At 38.5% G+C, this 18,303-nt stretch overlaps 1 protein-coding gene across 7 annotated transcripts in view; it reads left to right on the forward strand.

Moving 5' to 3' along the window:
* The window catches only part of ELF1 (E74 like ETS transcription factor 1), a 93,507-nt gene that overhangs the window by 57,725 nt on the left and 17,479 nt on the right, over window positions 1–18,303 (forward strand). For all 7 annotated transcript variants that reach the window (XM_036459044.2, XM_036459040.2, XM_036459046.2 and 4 more), the window contains exon 3: window positions 15,340–15,523. In XM_036459044.2, the coding sequence (XP_036314937.1) occupies window positions 15,340–15,523 (184 nt within the window). The remainder of the gene's footprint in view (window positions 1–15,339; window positions 15,524–18,303) is intronic.

Genomic DNA, 18,303 nt, shown 5'->3' on the forward strand with positions numbered 1-18,303 from the left:
CTCCACGTGGGGACTTGGGTGCGTGGTGCCGTGACACAGGTGGAGGGGTGTGTGTGGAGGACTGGGGGCCCAGGAGCTTCCTAGGGCCCAGAGGTCAGCTGGAACCTGCCCTTCCTCGCCAGACACTTGTGATTCAGTTGCCAGCCAGGCCTAGGGATCACACTGTGCACCAATTTCATGCACTAGGCCTCTAGTAATAGTATAAAGTTATTGCAATACTTGTATGGTTATTATAGGATTTCTAAAAGTAGATGTACTAAGTTTACTAAAAGCATAAGCATATTATCAAATCATTCTTTCAAAAGGCTATATCAGTTTCTACTACCACCAATAGTATATTTCCTAAAGCATCACTATCAGAAATTTTCTTTTTGGTCAGTCTTTTTTGTTGATAATTACAGTTTACTATTTTAATTTGCATTTCCTTGACTACTAGCAGAGAGGTTGTTGAATTGTTAATTATAAGTACCTTTCATTTAAGTTTCTTTCAAATTACTTACTAATATCATTTTGCCTGATAATTTTTTTTATATATTATGGCTTTTATATCAGTATCATTGTCTTCTAACTAATTTATTATATAGGCAATGATTTACTCTTTTTGTGACATGAGGCTGAGATTTTGTCCCTACCATATTTTAACATATCTTTTTCCCTATAGAAATTTTAAATATTTATGGTATAAAATTTACCATTTTTTATGTCTATTAAGCTTTCCTCACCCTTAAAATTATTAGATAGTCATTAGATAGTCTCTTAATATTTTCTTCTAGTATATCTTATGTGTTTTATTTTCAGTTCAGATGAAATCTACTTCTACAGAATATTAGAGGCCCAGTGTATGAAATTCATGCCTGAGTAAGGACAGATGGGGCCTCCCTTCCCTGGCTGCCAGCTGCCAGCTGGGGCTTCCCTTCCCCAGCTGCAATAAAACTCCTGGTCTCCTGGTCAAACTCCTGGTCTCCTGGTCGAACTCCTGAAGGGACACTTTGTATATTAGGCTTTTATATATACAGAAAAGATGTAGGGATCTGAGGACTCTCCCACAAATGGAGACATTGGCCCTTCACCATTTATTGAAGGTTTTGTGATTTTCACACTTAGTCTGCCACCTTTGTTATATAATAAAATAGAGGTCTAGTGCATGAATTTGTGCATGGGTGGAGTCCGGCCAGCCAGCCCTGATCAGGGCCAATTGGGGCTGGGCCAGCCAGGGGGAAAGGATGTGGGTGGTTGGTTGGCCAGCCCTGCTCCTAATTTGGGTGTGAGGCAGTCTGGGGTGGGGCCAGCCAGGGAAAGGAGCTGCTGGCTGGCCCCACCCCCCTAGTTGAACTCCCAGGCGAGGGGACAATTTGCATATTAGGCTTTTATTATATAGGATTACCATATGTAGAGACTTCAGTTTTGAACTTGCTGGTGAACTACTTCATTTAACTTTGTTTTTGTGCCACTATTTCATTGCTTTCATAGTATCACTTTATAGGTTTGACATCTGATAAGAAATCACCCACCATATTATTGATATGAGAAAATGCTAAGTAACTGATTTACTATCTGAAAAGGGATTTACTATCGGGGAAAGGGAGGGAGGAAGAGACTGAACATTAACTGCACCTATGGATGAGGACAATGGGGGATGGGGAGGGGGCGGAGGGTGGGGTGGGAACCTGGTGGAGAGGAGAAGAAATGAGGAACCTTTGTAACAATATGAACAATAAAGACTGATTTAAAAAAAAAAAAAAGAAAAGAAAAGAAATCACCCACCAAAAAATTTAGGTGGTAGAGTGTTGAATAAATTTTAAAACTATCTTTTGAAGTTACATAAAAACTCTGTTGGGATTTTAATGATTCAAAGTTTAAAATTATTTTTGTCTCTTAAAATAATGTTTTCTTTTTTATAGTCCTATATTAGCTTTATTAATTGGTTCTTTATAAAATCACTGTTTGAAGGCTCCAGATTAGAATATATTTCCTCTTTCCAGTTATGGTCTATTGTTATAACTGTAGTTGTCTAAAGAAACTGACTCATTAATGTCTGGTTGCCACCACTTTGATAATTTTCTTTTAAATCATTTCCTATTCTTCTCAGAATTGCCTGGAAAACTCCTTTAGGCAGGGATTGGGGGTTGGTGTTTGAAAAGAAGATGTCAACATTGTTGGTACTAACAACACTTAAAAATCTGTTTTCCTATTTATTCTCAACTGGGAATATTTGTAACTGAGAATGGGGGAAGCACTTTTGTGGAAAGCAACGCTGTCAGAATTGAATTGTAGTAAACTTTTACTTGAAGGCACCTCAGTTTGACCTTATTGAAGGTTTTCCTGGTGAATGTATGGGAATAAGATAGCTGAAGGCTGAGAAGACAAGGAAACTTGACTATATTCAAGTATTCAAGAATTTAATTTAATTTAAGTCAGTTGATTAATGCTTTATAATTTTGATATATCACTTGATATATCATTTATAATTTTTATAGATCATGTTTTTTGGTTCTAAAAGTATATCTTAGCAAATCAGTTATTTATGCTTAGCAGACTTAGCTCACTTATGAGAAGTTAATGACATGCTTGGGAAAGTAAAAACAAAATATTTTTATAGAATTTCATCACAATATAAGAAGGTGGTCTTATGACATTTCTTCTTAAGATGTAAATTGGTTTGTTCAGACTGCAGAGGGGCTAAAAGGTAAATAGTGCCTTGTTGGTTTTTTTTTGTATTTGTTTTCTGTTTTCTAAGGAGCTTCACAGTAATTCTCATGGACTGTTTGGGAATTAGAACTCACTGTGACACATGTAAGCCCAGAGTGCTTTGCAACTTATGGAAGTTAAATTTGAACTTGAAGGAGCGTTCAGTTTATATAGAAAATGAAGAAGTGTTGTAGACAGAATGTACCAAAACTTTAGATGAATTTCTCTTGACTATATAATCAATCTAGACACCTTAACTTATGCTTAGAAGCTTCTCACAGTGTGTCTGTTACTCTTTTTAAAAAAATCCTCACCTAAAAAAAAAGAAAAAAAAGAAAGAAAGAAAATCCTCACCAGAGGATATGTTTATTGATTTTAGAAAGATAGGAAGGGAAGGAGGGAGAGAGGGAGGGAGGGAAGGAAGGTGGAAGGGAGAGAGGGAGGGAGGGAGACATCTTTGTGAGAGAGAAACATTGATTGGTTGCCTCTCATATGTACCCCAGCTGGGTTTCGAACCTGAAACCTAGGTTTGTGCCCTGATACAATCTGTTGGTGTTCAGGATGCCACTCCAACCAACTGAGCAGCCTGCCAGGGCTGCTCTTTTCTTCTTCTTACTACATTAACTTTGTCAGCCTACAGTATACTTTTCCCAAATACTTTACTGTTTCCCTATTGTTTGATCTTCCACATTTATACCTGTTACTTTTTTAAGTTCTAATCCATCTTTCAAGATATTAGGACAAAACCCATTTATCCCAGAACTTTATTCTAAAATCATTCTTTTAGGAATTAACCTTATCCTGTTGTTCATGTATTACTTATTATCAATGTCACACATTTTCCATATTAAATTTATTTATATATCTAGTTACAAGAGGCCCAGTGCATGAAAATTCATCCACTGGATGGGGGTCCCTCAGCACGGCCTGCCCCCACTCACAGTCTGGGAGCCCTCCGGGGCGGGAGGCGACCTGGAAATCAGGGGATGGCAATGCCCCATCACACCTCTGCTGCTGCCACTGCCAGCAGCTCAAGCCTCGGCCGGCCTTGGTTACTTTAGCCTTGGGCAGCCCTGGTGGTTGGGCAGCTGCCATCCGAAGCTTGTCTGTAATTTGGGCTGGCCCTGGGCAGCTGGGGGCAGCGGGGACTGGGGGAACTCCAGAGGCAAGCATGCAAGTTGTGCCTGACTTTGCCACGTGCCTGCTGGCCCAGCGGGCTGAGCGGACTGTGCACTGCCATCTTTGAGGGAGGGGCAGTCAATTAGAATATTCCCTCCTAATGGCTCTAGGTGCCACCATCTTTGAGGGGCAGTCAATTAGCATATTCTCTCTTTATTAGATAGGATATATAACTAATTTCCCTAGATAAGTGCTCAACTACTTGAAGAAAGGGAGTGCCTTCTCTCCCTTAATATATCTCAAAACATTTAACATCCAAGAGGTAATATGCAAATTGGCCATCACACCCTCATACAAGATGGCCACCACAAGATGGCCGGCAGGGGAGGGCAGTTGGGGGTGATCAGACCTGCAGGGGAGAGCAGCAGTTTCTGCTTTATAGAAGAGGAAAGTGAATCTCAAAGAAGGGAATCAATATTTGTTTTTATTCATTCTGTATATCTTCCTCAAATGCTATTCTTTTAATGAGGACTGTGTTGGTTAATTCGAACTCTTGTTTTCTCTCAGTCACCTAGAGTAGCCTTGCTGGGAAAATAGGAAATTAGCCTTTGATGCATCTCAGTTTAGTTATGCGATCTTAAAAATTTTGCCTCCTTTCCATTTCATTTAACACATAACACCTAAAGTATACATCATTATATAAACAATATCACTGTGTTATTGACATTTTTTTAAGTCAGGGTCACCTTCAACACTATTCAAAGAATGTTGAGAAATAATGTCCTTTGATTTAGTGAAATAAAAAGAAAACTAATTGCTAATATTTTGTTAGAGTGAATTTAACAAGTGGTGTCCTCAATAATGTTCATAAATGTCATATGTCATATGTCAATATTAAATAAGTTAGCATATAGACAGGATTTTTAAACACAGTAGCCATGATTTTTAATATTATAGCTATCATATATATATATATATATATATATATATATATATATATATATATATATATGGTTTTGGAAAGATGGATTATAATGTAGTGACTGGTAATACATTTGTAAGCTTAATATGTTTCCTCTGTTCCCACCTAATATGACACTGAGCACTGAAGGTATGAGACAGGCCCAGGGAAGTTGCCTGTATTTTGTGGTGATTGGAGTTAGGGAAGAGAATTTTCTTTTCCTGAAGGTAGTATTATATTTTAGGTGACAATTTCAAGATTTATTATATTTATGGTTTTGTATGACTTGTGCACTTTTCCCATTACACATTTTCTCCTGATATGGGCAATAAAACTAAGAACATTTGGGAAAAATTCCATTTATATTTAAGAAAGCAGCTACTAGGAAGCAGAAGTAACTGGTAACCCCTCCTCACTTCCCTGCCCCAACTCATAGCACATTCAAAAATAATTTGGTGCTGAAACCGGTTTGGCTCATTGGATAGAGTGTCAGCCTGCAGACTGAAGGGTCCTGGGTTCGATTCCAGTCAAGGGCATGTACCTTGGTTGCGGGCACATCCCCAATAGGGGTTGTGAAGGAGGCATCTGATCGATGTTTCTCTCTCATCGATGTTTCTAACTCTCTCTCTCTTCTTCTCTGTAAAAAAATCAATAAAATATATATAGTTTTTAAAAATAATAATTTGGTATTTAAGATTAACCTGGGATTTTTTTAAAGTTATTTATTTGTTCTTTGACATATTATTAATCTCTAAAAGTTGATATTTCTTGTTGATTTAAGAGTCTGTGTGATGTGACATGAGGAATGTCAAGTTGGGAACGAGGCACCACTTCCTAGCTTTGTGAATTCAGACAAGATTTTAAATTTCATTGAACTTTGATCTCCTCCACCAAAAATAAAAGAATTATCTCTCAAGTTTATGAGCTTTACATATTTTTGTAAAGCATTAGCAAGAGCCTCGTTCAAAGGAAGTAGTCAATAAATGTGGGAGCGGCCAGGCCACTGTTGCTCAGTGGTTGAATGTCTACCTATGAATCAGTTGAGTCAATGTTTGAGACCCATTCAGGGCACATGCCCAGGTAGTGGGGCTTGATCCCCAGTAGGGAGTGTGCAGGAGGAATCTGATTAATGATTCTCATCATAGATGTTTCTATCTTTCTCTCCCTCTTCCTCTAAAATCAATTTTTTAAAATATATATATATATATATTTAAAAAAAATAAATGTGGCAGTTATTGTAGTAATGATAAGTTAAATTTAAAAATGTAAAAGTGTTTTGTGTACAGTTATGTACTTTTATATTACTCGATTGTTTTGGATATGTGAAATAAGGAAGGCAAATTTTGTAACTTCATTATAAAATTAGTTAGATAAAATCATTTGGCTTTTCTTTTCTAATTATTTTTTCTGATATTTGAAAATGACTGCCTTGGTTCTACACTAAGCAATAAACTTGTAACTCAGGATTTAAAATTTTTTGCAGAGTCAATCTGTGAGGGAGAATTCTCCTTTAACATTATAACATGTTTTGTTTTGACATAGTTTAACATGGAGTTGTTAGATTTTCTTTTTTTAATGACTCATTTCTGTCATTGCCTATCATCAATTACCTAGTATGACTTTTTTTATTCTGGAAAAGACTTTGTTGTAACTAAACTACCTATATTCAGGAATGTTCTGCTGCATATTTTATTCAATGATTCGTACATATTCAATGATTTTGTATAAGATTCTTGTCAAAGTTTATCTTTTAGAAGTAGGAATTGCCTCTTTAATTGTGATCTTACTTAACTATTTGTATATAGAATATGCATGTTAAAAAACATTTATCAATATGGTAGTGACTGCTGTGATATAAGTTTGTAAGTTATCATGTAAACCTATTAAAATTTTTTACACCTCCCAAAATCTACCTTTTTTCTACAACCTTGTAACTTATCCAGACACACACACACACACACACACACACACACACACACGTAACCAACAATATACTGAACTTTTCAAGAAGGCACTCTAATAACAAAACTAAGATTGTTTTCAGTGGCTACTTTACTTTTTGAAATTCATGGCCAAGTTGTAATTTAGCCTAACTATAAAAAAAGAAAAATCTGGGCAAAGACTAAAGAAGGCTAGTTGTGATTAAAGACCTGAATTGGGATTAGATTCAGCTAAATCAACTCCTCAGGGATTTACAGTTTAAACATTATCTTGAGAAAATCTGGAGAAAAGACCATATCACTAAGGCCTTTCTATTTTTCATGGTATTGTGCAAGAGATTAGCTAGGCTTCTTCAGAAACACTTATCTCCACTGGAACCAACAGAAATAGAACAAACTTTTTCAGCTGTAGCTCTAATATAGTATTCAAGCATATGTGTATTTTAAACCCAAGCTTTAGGTAAGATAAAACTTTTAGAGGACTGTAATTATATGTAGGATCAGTACTTTGAGATATTGTAGTAGTTATGCTTGTGGATTCTGGAGTAAGATTGTCTGAGTGCAGAAGCTTTGCCTCTTTCTAGCTGGTTGACCAGTACCAACAAAACAGAATTCTGTGGTGGGGATAAACTATATGAACTACTTAACATAGTAGCTACTTTCATCATCATCATCATCAATACCACTGTACCACTGCCAATGCTATTTTATTTTTATTCTATTTTATTGTATACTATTATATTAAAGAAGTCTCAGAGATAAGATAGGAAGGGTACTTAACAGCATTATAATGAAATAGTTAAGTGAAATTCATGCACTCGGGGGTCGGGAGGTTCCTCAGATTAGCCTGCACACTCTTGCAATCCGGGGCTCTTGGAGGATATCCCATGGGGTGCGGGCCTAAACCATCAGTTGGACATATGGTGCTGCTCTCCCGCCATGATGCTGCACTCACCAGCTCTGAGCCCAGCTTTTGGCTGAGCAGCGCTCCCCCTGTGGGAGTGGACTGACTACCAGGGGCCAGCTCCTATGTTGAGTATCTGCCCCCTGGTGGTCAGTGCACTTCATAGCGGCCAGTCATTCCACCATTCAGTCGATTTGCATATTAGCCTTTTATTACACAGGATATTTTAAAAAATCAAACTAGGTTTGGTTTTTTAATTTTGTTTTTTAAAAATACATTTTATTGATACTTTACATAGAGGAAAGGAGAGAGATAGAGATCTAGAAACATCGATGAGAGAGAAACATCAACCAGCTGCACACCCCCCACCGGGGATGTGCACGCAACCAATGTATGTACATGCCCTTGGCAGGAATCAAACCTGGGACCCCCCCAGTCCACAGACTGACACACTATCCACTGAGCCAAACCTGTTTCAGCTATATAGGATTTTTTGCTAATTAGATTAAGGAAGTACTTTGACTATGTTAATTACCAGATATTTGAATCAGTTTTCCCTTATACATAAAAAGCCACTGGCTGTAACATCATATTTATCTACATTTATAGAAGATACATAATCTGTAAAAACCAAGCATATTGAAGACAGAGAACCGTTTAGAAATGAGGTGATTGATAGAAACACATACATTTTATGCCTTGATGTTGTTTTAGACGTTAACCTCTGTGCCAAGAAAACACTACCTGCTTTAGTCATAAATAACACTTCCTAACGTTTCATAGGTCATTTATAGGTTACAGAGTCTTCTCCACATGCACCTTGATTCTCACAAATCACCCTTTTATATTCTTCCCATTTTCTTTTTAAAAGTAATATCTTTATTGACATACTAGAGGCCCGGTGCACGAAATTCATGAACGTGGGGTGGTGTCCCTCAGCCCAGCCTGCACCCTCTCTAATCTGGTGGGATCAGACCTAAACAGGCAGTCAGACATCCCTCTTACAATCCAGGACTGCTGGCTCCCAACTGCTCGCTTGCCTGCCTTCCTGATTGCCCCTAACGGCTTCTGCCTGCCAGCCTGATCACCCACTAACCACTCCCCTGCCAGCCTGATTGATTCCAGCCTATTTGCCCCTAACTGCCCTCCCCTGCAGGCTTGATCGCCCCAACTCCCCTTCCTTGCAGGCATCAGCCCTCCCCTGCTAGTCATCTTTTGGTGGCCATCTTGTGTCCACATGGGGGTAGCCATCTTGTGTGTTGGAGTGATAATCAATCTGCATTCTACTCTTTTATTAGATAGGATAGAGGCCTGGTGCACAGGTGGGGGCCGGCTGGTTTGCCCTGAAGGGTGTCCGAGATCAGGGTGGGGGTTCCCTTGGGGCATGGGGCAGCCTGGGCTAGGGCCTGTGGTGGTTCGCACATCGACCACGCCCCCTGGTGACCAAAGTGGAGGCCCTGATATCTGAGGTTTATTTATCTTCTACAATTGAAACTTTGTAGCCTGGAGTGAAGCCAAGTGTTCTGCTTGCTCGGTGGCAGCAGCCATTTCTGTTGGGGTTTATGTATTTTCTATAATTGAAACTTTGTAGCCTTGAGTGGAGGCCTGGGCTGACCAGGGTGTGAGGAAAGCTTGGCTTCCTCTATTGCCTTGGGCAACCCTAGCCTCCTGCTCTTTACAGCTCTGTGGCTGTCGCCATTTCTATTTGGATTTATGTATATTCTATCATTGAAACTTTGTAGCTTTGAGCAGAGGCCTAGGCCTGGAAGGGCAGGCAGAAAGCTTGGCTTCCTCCATTGCCAGGGAAACCCAAGTCTCCCTCTGCTCTCTACGGCTGTAGCCATCTTGGTTGGGTTTATTTGCATATTTGCTCCTGATTGGCTTGGCTGGTGGGCATGGCTTGTGGGTGTAGTGGGGTGATGGTTAATTTGCATATTATTCTTTTATTAGGATAATTCACATATTATAAAATTTACTCTTATTGTTTTAAAATATGGTTTTTAATTGATTTCAGAGAGGAAGAGGGAGAGAGAAATAGAAAACATCAATGATGAGAGAGAACATTGATCAGCTGCCTTCTGCATGCCACTCATTGGCCCTGAGCCCACAACTAGGCATGTGCCCTGACTGTGAATCAAACTTTGACCTCTTGGTTCATAGGCTGGTGCTCAACCTTTGAGTCACACTAGTTGGGCTATTTTTTATTTTTTAATTACAGTTGACATGCAATATTATATATTCGTTTCAGGTGTACACCCAGTGATTAGACATTATATAACTTCCTAAGTGATCATCCCAATAAATCTAGTACCCATCTGACACCATACATAGTTAGAATATTGTTGACTATATTCCCTATGCTGTATTTTACATCCCTATGATTATTCTGTAATAACCAATTTGTACTTCTAATCCCTTCACCTTTTTCATTCATCCCTCCAACCCCCACCCCTATCTGACAGTCATCAAAAATTATTCTCTTTATCTGAGTCTGTTTTTGTTTTACTTGTTCATTTATTTTTCAGATCCAATCACTGGGCCTTGTTGACTCATTTTTTGTTGTTGTTGTTGTTGTTAATTCTCACCCAAGAATTTCTTTCCATTTATTTTAATGTTTATTGACTTATTTTTTAAAAATATGTCTATTGATTTTTAGAGAGGGAGGATGGCTGAGAGAGAGAGAGAGAAACGTCAATGATAAGGGAATCATCGATTGGTTTCTTCCAGCACAAGCCCTACTGGGGATTGAGCCCACAACCCAGGCTTGTACCCTGACTCAGAATCAAATTGGTAACCTCTTGATTCATGTATTGGTCACCACTCAACCACTGAGCACACTGGCCTGGCTTTCTATTGATATTTAGATAGAGTGGAAGGAAAGGGAAGAGACAGAGAGACACATCGATTGGTTGCCTCCTGCACATTCCCCAACCAGGGCTGGGGATTGAGCCTGAAGCCCAGGTACATGCCCTTGGTCAGAATCTAACCCACGACCCTTCAGTCCTAGGGCTGATGCTCTGACCACAGAGCCCAACCTGCTAGGGCTGGACTCATTTTAAAAAATATAGTATATATTTTTATTGATTTTAGAGATGGCGAGAGAAATAGGAACATCACTGAGAGAGAACTACTGCCTCCTGCATTCCCTCTACTGGTGACTGAGCCCGCAATGCAGGCATGTGCCATTGATTGGAATCGAACCTAAGACTTTTGAATCCACAGGCCAGTGCTCTATTCACTGAATCAAACAGCTAGGCTGGATTCAGTTTTAATTAAGCCTTTGTTTCAAAGGAAACTATTTTTTTCTCTACTTTTGTGTGTTTGACATTTTTCTTTAAATAGCTTTAAATTATTATATAAATGGGGAAAAAATGATTGTTTAAAGTAGGGGTGTTGAACTCAATCAGAGAAGGGGCCAAAATCTAAAATCCAGCCTAAATCGCGGGCCGAATGGTTTACTGAACAGTCATAAACTGTCATTGTGATGGAAACGCAGCGGAGTGCAGGGATGACAGCGCGGTGCGGGCCACATTGCAAGGCCTGGCGGGACGGATTTGGCCCCCGGGCCTTGTGTTTGACACATGTGGTTTAAAGCAAATTAGTATATGGTTGATTATACTGTCTCTCTGATGGAACAAAAATGTAACAGTGGCTTCCTCTGGGAAGGGACACAAATAGTGGAAGAGAAGTGGCTTTGAGTATAAAGGTATGTGACAAGGGGCTCCTGAGACCTATTAATTCAGGAGGATAAGCAATTTCTCCAGTTCACTTCTAGATTAGTGGAGTAGGATCAGGAGGAATGTAGTAGCAAATATCTGTAGTTATTTGAAACTACATAGATTCAGATAAAATTTTGGAGCTATGCTATGTGATAGCCACACTCTTTACACTTAACCCAAATTTCAGGGGCCAATTAGATTTGGGTAAGGAGGAATACTTTGCTTTCATTTAGGTGAGAACTGCTCCTGTGAATTGCATCTGTGTGTGTCTGACTTAGTGGGTGATCCTAGGTGAATTTCTTAACCTAAGTTCTCACCTGCCAATAGATGGAAATGGTAAGCCCTATTCTTACCTGGCACATAGGGTTTTGTGCCATGTAATTGAAGTCATGTAAAAATTAACTCAATTCTAGGTTCAGCTTTGTTAGAATATTAGGAGCTTAACTTGAACTATTAAGAGGTGTGTGTTAACAATCGCATGCTGTTCGTACTAGGTTGTATTGCATGTTCAGTTTTTGACTCTCAAAAAAGAGAAAGGGAAGGCCAGAATCAACTATGCTTTGGACACTTTATGTGATACTTTACTGTGTGTGTGTGTGTGTGTGTGTGTGTGTGTGTGTGTGTGTGTGTGTTACAGTGTAATCTTTGAGGTACTTTTTGTTTAAAACTTACGATTTTGAGAGCCAGTTTAATTCTAACTTCCTCTTTTCTGAAATAGGAAGAAACATTTTGAAATAAAATGATCCTAATATGTTTTAGGGTTATTACCTATAAATTTCAGAGTATAGCATTCAAGGAAGCACTAATAATATCTGTTTAGCACCTACACTAATCATGTAATAAATTTAAGCAATTAACTTTTTATAATTGATGAAATAGTAACCTCAATGTACAGTGCTACAAACAAATTTTTTTTTAAAAATTGAGGCTGCTTAGTTACAATGAAGCCATAAATAGCACTCTTAATATAGCAGACTTACTCAAGGAAAATAGCAAAGTACCTGAAATTATCTATGGGCAGTAACTTTTTCTTACATTTAAGAAGATAATACTTTATGGGGATATGTTTAAGAAACAGGATAATTACATCCATACTCTTGAGCTATTTTCTCTTAAGATTCTTAATTACAAAGCAGAAAATAATAACTTCATAGTGGATAAACCTGGTAGACATCACCCTAACTAAGTGTTCAAAGTTAATGTCCCCGGTAATGGGACAAATAGCTGGTTTGAACTTTCTGGTATGATGTATCAGAAAGAACACATTACTTCTTTGGCATTCTTGCCAAAAAATGCAAATAATGTAATCATTAGTTAATATCTCACAAACCCAAATTGGGGGACATTTTACAAAACAAATTACCTGTATTTTTCAAGTCTCAAAAGCACCCAGCTGGTATGGCTCAGTGGTTGAATGTTGACCTATGAACCAGGAGGTCACGGTTCAATTCCAGGTCAGCAATACATGCCAGGTTAATGGGCTTTATCCCTAGTAGGGGGCAAGCAGGAGGCAGCTGATCGATGATTCTCTTTCATCATTGATGTGTCTATCTCTTTCTCCCTCTCCTTTTCTCTATGAAGTCAATAAAAAACATTTTTTAGAAGTCTCAAGAGCATGAAAGAAAGAAAAACTGAAGAACTGCTCTAGATGAAATGCATAGAAATTTTTCCATATTAAAAGAGTTGTCATACCTTGTATGCATATATGCTTAACCCATGGACACAGACAATGGGTTGGTGAGGGCCTGGGGTGGGGTAGTGGGGGTGGGCTGAAGAGAGGGGACTGGTGAGGGGAAAAAGGGGACATATGTAATACTTTCAACAATAAAGATTAAAAAAAAAAAAAGAGTTGTCATAAGCATTATGAAACCTATGATCCTAGATTGGATCCTGAACCAAAAATATTTTTTTTTCATTTTTAAAAAAGGACATTAATGAGACACTTGCAGAAATTTGCATAAGGCTTGTGGATTTAATAATAGTACTATATCGCTATTACTTTTCTGATTTTGATCATTGTGCTATCTTTATATAAGATAATATTCATGTTTTTAGGAAACATACCCTGAAATATAATATTTAGTTAAAGGACCAAAATGTCTACCACTTCAAATAAATCATTAAAAATATAGATGTAGCCAATACTGGTTTGGCTCAGTGGATAGAGCGTTAGCCTGCAGACTGAAAGGTCCCAGGTTCGATTCCCATCAAGGACATGTACCTTGGTTTTGGGCACATCCCCAGTAGGGGGTGTGCAAGAGGCAGTTGATCGATGATTCTTTCTCATCTATGTTTCTAACTCTCTATCCCTCTCTCTTCCTCTCTGTAAAAAATCTAATTAAAAAAAAAATATATATATATGCAGAAATAATAATATTGAAAGAATGATAGACACGATTAAGTGTTAAAAATTCAGGGAATGTGGATGAAGTTTGTAGGGGAATTCTTTTTTCTACTTTTAGAACCTTTTTAAGCCTGAAATTGTTTTTAAAAAGGAGATAGTAACTTAATGAGATTTGTCACTAATTAATTGATTTTTTTGTATCAATAAGTTTATTTATATAAGCATAACCAATGGACACAAAACGCTGGGGGGTGAGGGCATGAATGTGAGTGGAGTGTGGGGGAAGCAATGGTAAAATATATACACATATAATACCTTAATAAAAAAATGGGGAAAAAATAAAGTGATACAGCAAAAAAATAAAATAAATAAATAAATAAGTTTATTGAATATCAGTGGTTTGGAGGATGATGATTTGTAGAGAAATGTTAATATGAAACTGTAGCAAATGAATAATACCATTATAAAATGACAGATAAAACAATATAAAAAGAATTGATAAATATCAAAGCATTTTTACTATATTTGAAAAGTAATTATTTTATAGACAGCCCTCATTATTACATTATGATTCATGTATATTTTATATCAATATATTCAAAAAAGTTTTTTCACTTTCAACATTGAATTCTTTCATAAACAACTGATTTTTGAGAAGGTTTTTCAAAATTCTCTCTGGGTCAGCTTCCTCATCTGTAAAATGAGGTGACTTGGACTAGATTATACTTAAGAGTCCTTTCAGTTCTAAAATTTTAAGATCTTATAACTAGAAATAAAATGAAAGTTAATTTTCCCATTTGAGTCAAAAGCGGTTGTTAAACACAACCTGTGTGCAAGTGACAGTGTAATCCTCCTATCTAATAAAAGAGTAATATGCAGATTGACCATCACTCCAACACAGAAAATGGCTGCCTCCATGTGGACATAAGATGGCTGCCCCCATGTGGACACAAGATGGCCACCACAAGATGGCCAGCAGGGGAAGGCAGTTGGGAGGGTCCAGGCTTGCAGGGAAGGCAGTTGGGGGCGACCAAACTTGCAGGGGAGGACAGTTAGGGGTTACCAGGCCAGCAGGGAAGGGCAATTGGGGGCAGTCTGGCTAGCAGGGGACCAGTTAGGCATCAGTCAGGCTGGCAGGGTAGTGGTTAGGGGGCGATCAGGCTGGCAGGCAGAAGCGGTTAGGGACAATCAGGTAGGCAGACAGGCAGACAAGTGGTTGAGAGCCTGTAATCCTGGATTGTGAGAGGGATCCCAGATTGGAGAGGGTACAGGCTGGACTGAGGGACATCCCCCCCCCCATGCACAAATTTCATGCACTGTGCCTCTAGTGTTTATTTAAACTCACAGATATTTTTCTTTAAAGAACCTTTTGTTGAGAATTTATTTCATCAGACATTTGTATGCAACTTCTCAGGCATTAATGATATTGGTAAATTTAATATGGTTTAAAAATATACTTTTCCTATGAAAACTTGGTTGTTAAGACTCAAGATTAATAATGAAAATTATGTGGTCTTAATATTCACAGCAGCCTAGAAGGATTGTCAAGTACAAGTATTGATGATGTAAAAACTAAATCATGCCCTGTAAAATGTAAATAATTTTTGGTTATATTTAACAAAAGAAAATTTTTATTGATCCCTTTTTCTCCTCACCTCTCCCAGCTTGGTGATGCAGCTATTTTTCCTGCCGTAATTGTGGAGCATGTTCCTGGTGCTGATATTCTCAATAGTTATGCAGGTCTAGCTTGTGTGGAAGAGCCCAATGACATGATTACTGAGAGCTCCCTAGATGTTGCTGAAGAAGAAATCATAGATGATGATGATGATGACAACATCACCCTTACAGGTAGGTGTGTGTGCCTCCAGCAGCCCCTTACTTCAGCCTAGTTTTAGGCAATGCCCAAGCCCTATAATTTGGGGGACATTCAGGTTCCTAACTTGGTTTGAATAACTATTACCTGCAGAAGCTAGAGCCCTGCAGAGAAAAATAAATTAACCTTTTCTTTCTCATCTGCCTATGTTTCTTAGTGCTTTCTCACCTCTCCTTTCTTCCCTAAGTATATTGAGAAGAATGTGACAAAATAAGAATACATGCAAGAGTAACCAAACCAAATCAATTCATCAAGTCTTCCCTGAGCACTTATGTACCTAGCTCTATATTCCTGATAACAGTGAGAAGTTGTTAGTAGAGAAAAAGGAAAGTTTTGTTTTCTTTTGTTTTTTATTGCCATCACATAAAGCAAAATAGGAGGCCATGATCCAAATGTAGTATAAGGTGCTGAGGTTTACTAAAGAAGATTCCTCTTCTGATTCAGTCAGAACTAGGAGGACTTTTCAAATTTGAAGAGTTTACTATGCTAGTGCTATTTTCTTCAGTTTTAGAAATCAGTGCATTCACTGGTATTATTATTATACATTTACATGCAGAGATGTTGGAAGTATTTGAGAAAATCAATTATTTATTGATTTTGTACAGAGAGGAAGGGAGAGAGATATAGAGTTAGAAACATTGATGAGAGAGAGTCATCGATCAACTGCCTCTTGCACACCCCCTACTGGGCTTATGCCCACAACCAAGGTACATGCTCTTGACCAGAATTGAACCCGGGACCCTTCAGTCCACAAGCCGACGCTCTATCCATTGAACCAAACCGGTCTCGGCTAGAAAATCAATTATTTAGAAGCAAAAGTTATTTTAAGTATTCTTAAATTTAAAACAACAAAATTAACTTAGTCACAATATTATTAATTAAATCTAGATCTATCAGTATTTTACCCACTTCATACTAATGTCCTTTTCCTGTTCCAGGATCCTATGTTCCAGAATTCATACTGAATTTAGTTATTTCTTCTCTGTCTCTTTCCGTCTGTAAGGATTTCCTCTGTCTTTTATAACATTGACATTTTTGAGGAAAAGTGGTTAGACATTGTAAAATATCTCTTAATTTTGTGTGATGTGTTTTCATTGGAATGAGATAAATGTATTTTGGGCAACAATATTAACAAAATGGCATTGTCTCCTCAATGTGTCATCCTATCTAATTAAAGAGCAATATGCAAATTGACCATCACCCCAACACACAAGATGGCTGCCCCCATGTGGTCAAAGATGGCCATCACAAGATGGCCAGCAGGGGAGGGCAGGTGGGAGGGACCAGACCTGCAAGGCAGGGCAGTTGGGGGCGATCAAACCTGCAGGGGAGGGAAGTTAGGGGTGACCAGACTGGCAAAGGAGGGAAGTTGGGGGTGACCGTGCCTGCATGGAAAGGCAGTTGGCGGGAGGGGGGGGGGGCAGGCCTGCAGGAGAGAGCAGTTAGGGGCAACCAGGCCTGCAGGAGAGGGCAGTAAGGGGATATTGGGCTAGCAGGGGAGCTGTTAGGCATTGATCAGGCTGACATTAGAGTGGTTAGGGGGTGATCACGCTGGCAGGCAGACGTGGTTAGGGACAATCAGACAGGCAGGCAGGCAAGCAGTTGGGAGCCAGCAGTCCTAGATTGTGAGAGGGATGTCCCAGATTGGAACAGGTGAAGGCTGGACTGAGGGACATCACCCCCCGCCCCCCCGTCCCCATGCACGAATTTCGTGCACCAGGCCTCTAGTCTATAATAATAAAAGTGTAATATGCTAATTAGTCAGATATTCTTCTGGAAGACCTTCTGGATAAAGCCTTGGTGGGCAGGTGCCAAGGACCTTGCATGAATTTCATGCATCGGGCCTCTAGTATTAACATGATTGATTAAAAAACACACTGTCTCAATTAATTCTCACAACAGAAAAAAAACTGAAATGAGAGAGGTTAAATGACATGATTTGTCTAAAGTCACCGGCCAAGTGACTGAGCCCCATTGATGAACAGCACTTAATTTGTCTATTTGTATAAAGCATGTTCTTCTATATTCATATTTTTTGTTTAGAGAAACCCAGTGAAGTTTTTTGATAAATCTAAATTTGTTTCTCCCTTATGGATAAGGGAATTATGTTTATCAGGTTAGAGGTTTCTATTCATTGTTGGCTGTGATCTATCGGTTTTATATAACTGAATGACCACCACTATGCATGTGTAGCTAGTGACATTTTTGCAGTGTATTCTGAATTATTGATGTATTAAGGCAGTTGTTTTCAACCTTTCTAATGCCACAACCCTTTAATACATTTCCTCATGTTGTGGTGACTCCCAACCATAAAATTATTTTTGTTGCTACTTCATAACTGTAATTTTGCTACTATTAATGAATCGTAATGTAAATATCTGTGTTTTCTGATGGTCTTAGACTCTTACAACAGCGGTTTTCAACCTGTTATGAAGTAGCAACAAAAATTTTATGCTTGGGGGTCACCACAACATGAGGAACTGTATTAAAGGGTCGCAGCATTAGAAAGGTTGAGAACCACTGTCTTAAGGGAAGGCTATACTACCCTGTTTCCCCGAAAATAAGACAGTGTCTTATATTAATTTTTTCTCCCAAAGTTGAGCTAAGTTTTATTTTCAAGGGATGTCTTATTTTTCCATGCGCTAGGTCTTATTTTCGGAGGATGTCTTATTTTCGGGGAAACATGGTACTTACTCTCTGTAGATTTTGAACTAAGGTCTTCCTGATTTTAGTCATCAGGAAAGATGTTAGTCCT

This window comes from Pipistrellus kuhlii, unplaced genomic scaffold (assembly GCF_014108245.1).
Source record: "Pipistrellus kuhlii isolate mPipKuh1 unplaced genomic scaffold, mPipKuh1.p scaffold_m20_p_3, whole genome shotgun sequence".
NCBI classification, from domain to species: Eukaryota; Metazoa; Chordata; class Mammalia; order Chiroptera; family Vespertilionidae; genus Pipistrellus; species Pipistrellus kuhlii.